Genomic DNA, 1,260 nt, shown 5'->3' with positions numbered 1-1,260 from the left:
CCGGGCCGCCATGCCTGTTCACCGGGCCGCCATGCCTGTTCACCGGGCCGCCATGCCTGTTCACCGGGCCGCCATGCCTGTTCACCAGGCTGTCATGGCTGTCCACCAGGCTGTCATGGCTGTCTACCAGGCCATTGTGCCTGTCCACCAGACTGTCTGGCCTGTCTTCCAAGCTATTGTATCTTCTCGAAACTTTTGCAGCTGATCAACAAAGCCATGTCTGTCATGAATATATTTTTACAGAGTTGTTTTGCCTTTTAGCTGGATGCATCTGATCTCTAACATTGTCATTTCGAATTTTTCTACAATTTTCTGTGTACTACTTTTCACCAAACCAAGAAAAAAACCATTCTTCCTCTGTCAGTATTTTCTATATTGCAAAGTGATCACTCTTTAATTCCTATTTACAGTATTTACAGTTTGTCCGTACCCTAAAGTATTACGGTTACATGCACTTCCGGCCATGCATAACAGATTACCCTGAAAAGAAAACCAATGTTTTGATTGCTGTGGGAAATGAAGAATTAAATTTCAGAATCCAGACAGGCAAGGTTTGTTGAATTTAATATCATTATCTTTCATATCTATCGCTGTGTGTTTCTTGTCATTCATTAATTTTATTTATTAGAGTTTTTTAGAGTAGAGTTCATTTAATTTGAAGTATTTACAAATTTGGTGACAGCATTACATTTGGTGACAGTTCATCTTTGTAAGATGGACATCGCTCTTTGTTCAGCTCTGATGTTCGTGACATAAACCTGTTGTCTTTGATTCAACTTTGGTTTTATGCACCGTTGAGTCCTGCTTTAGACAGAGTTTCCCCATCAAATTCATCATTATGGACTTCAGTCTTCATTGTCATTGTTTAACATCAATTATCCATGCTGGCATGGATTGGACAGTTTGACAGGATCTGATGAGCCGAAGGACTGCATCATGCTCCAGTATTTGCTTTGGCATGGTTTCTATGGCTGGATTCCCCTCCTGTGCTTTCTTCCTGTCACTGGCACTACTGAGGCCACCATGTGGCTCGGAAGTCAGTAAACCCAGGGAAGGAGGATGTGGCCTCTGCATGTTAGATGGGGGGAGGGGTGGATAAAGTAATAGGGAAGTGGTTGGAGTAGAGCAGGTTTTTGTTCTAGAGGAGCTACATGGCTACCCACATTTAGGAGAGAAAGGGAGAATGAATTGGTGGTGTCTCCTAAGAGACACCGTAGTGATAAGGCACCCAGGTGGCACTTCAGGTAGGAGTAACAGCAG

The 1,260-nt window shown here is 43.2% G+C and overlaps 1 protein-coding gene across 1 annotated transcript in view; it reads left to right on the top strand.

Annotated features, from left to right (window-relative positions):
* LOC106867188 (sorting nexin-17) overlaps positions 1-1,260 on the top strand; it is a 53,164-nt gene that overhangs the window by 32,876 nt on the left and 19,028 nt on the right. The window contains exon 9 of the mRNA XM_052966816.1: positions 411-551. Coding sequence (XP_052822776.1) covers positions 411-551 — 141 coding nt within the window. The remainder of the gene's footprint in view (positions 1-410; positions 552-1,260) is intronic.

This window comes from Octopus bimaculoides, chromosome 3 (assembly GCF_001194135.2).
Source record: "Octopus bimaculoides isolate UCB-OBI-ISO-001 chromosome 3, ASM119413v2, whole genome shotgun sequence".
Lineage (NCBI taxonomy): Eukaryota > Metazoa > Mollusca > Cephalopoda > Octopoda > Octopodidae > Octopus > Octopus bimaculoides.
This window is presented reverse-complemented; position numbering and strand designations above follow the sequence as displayed.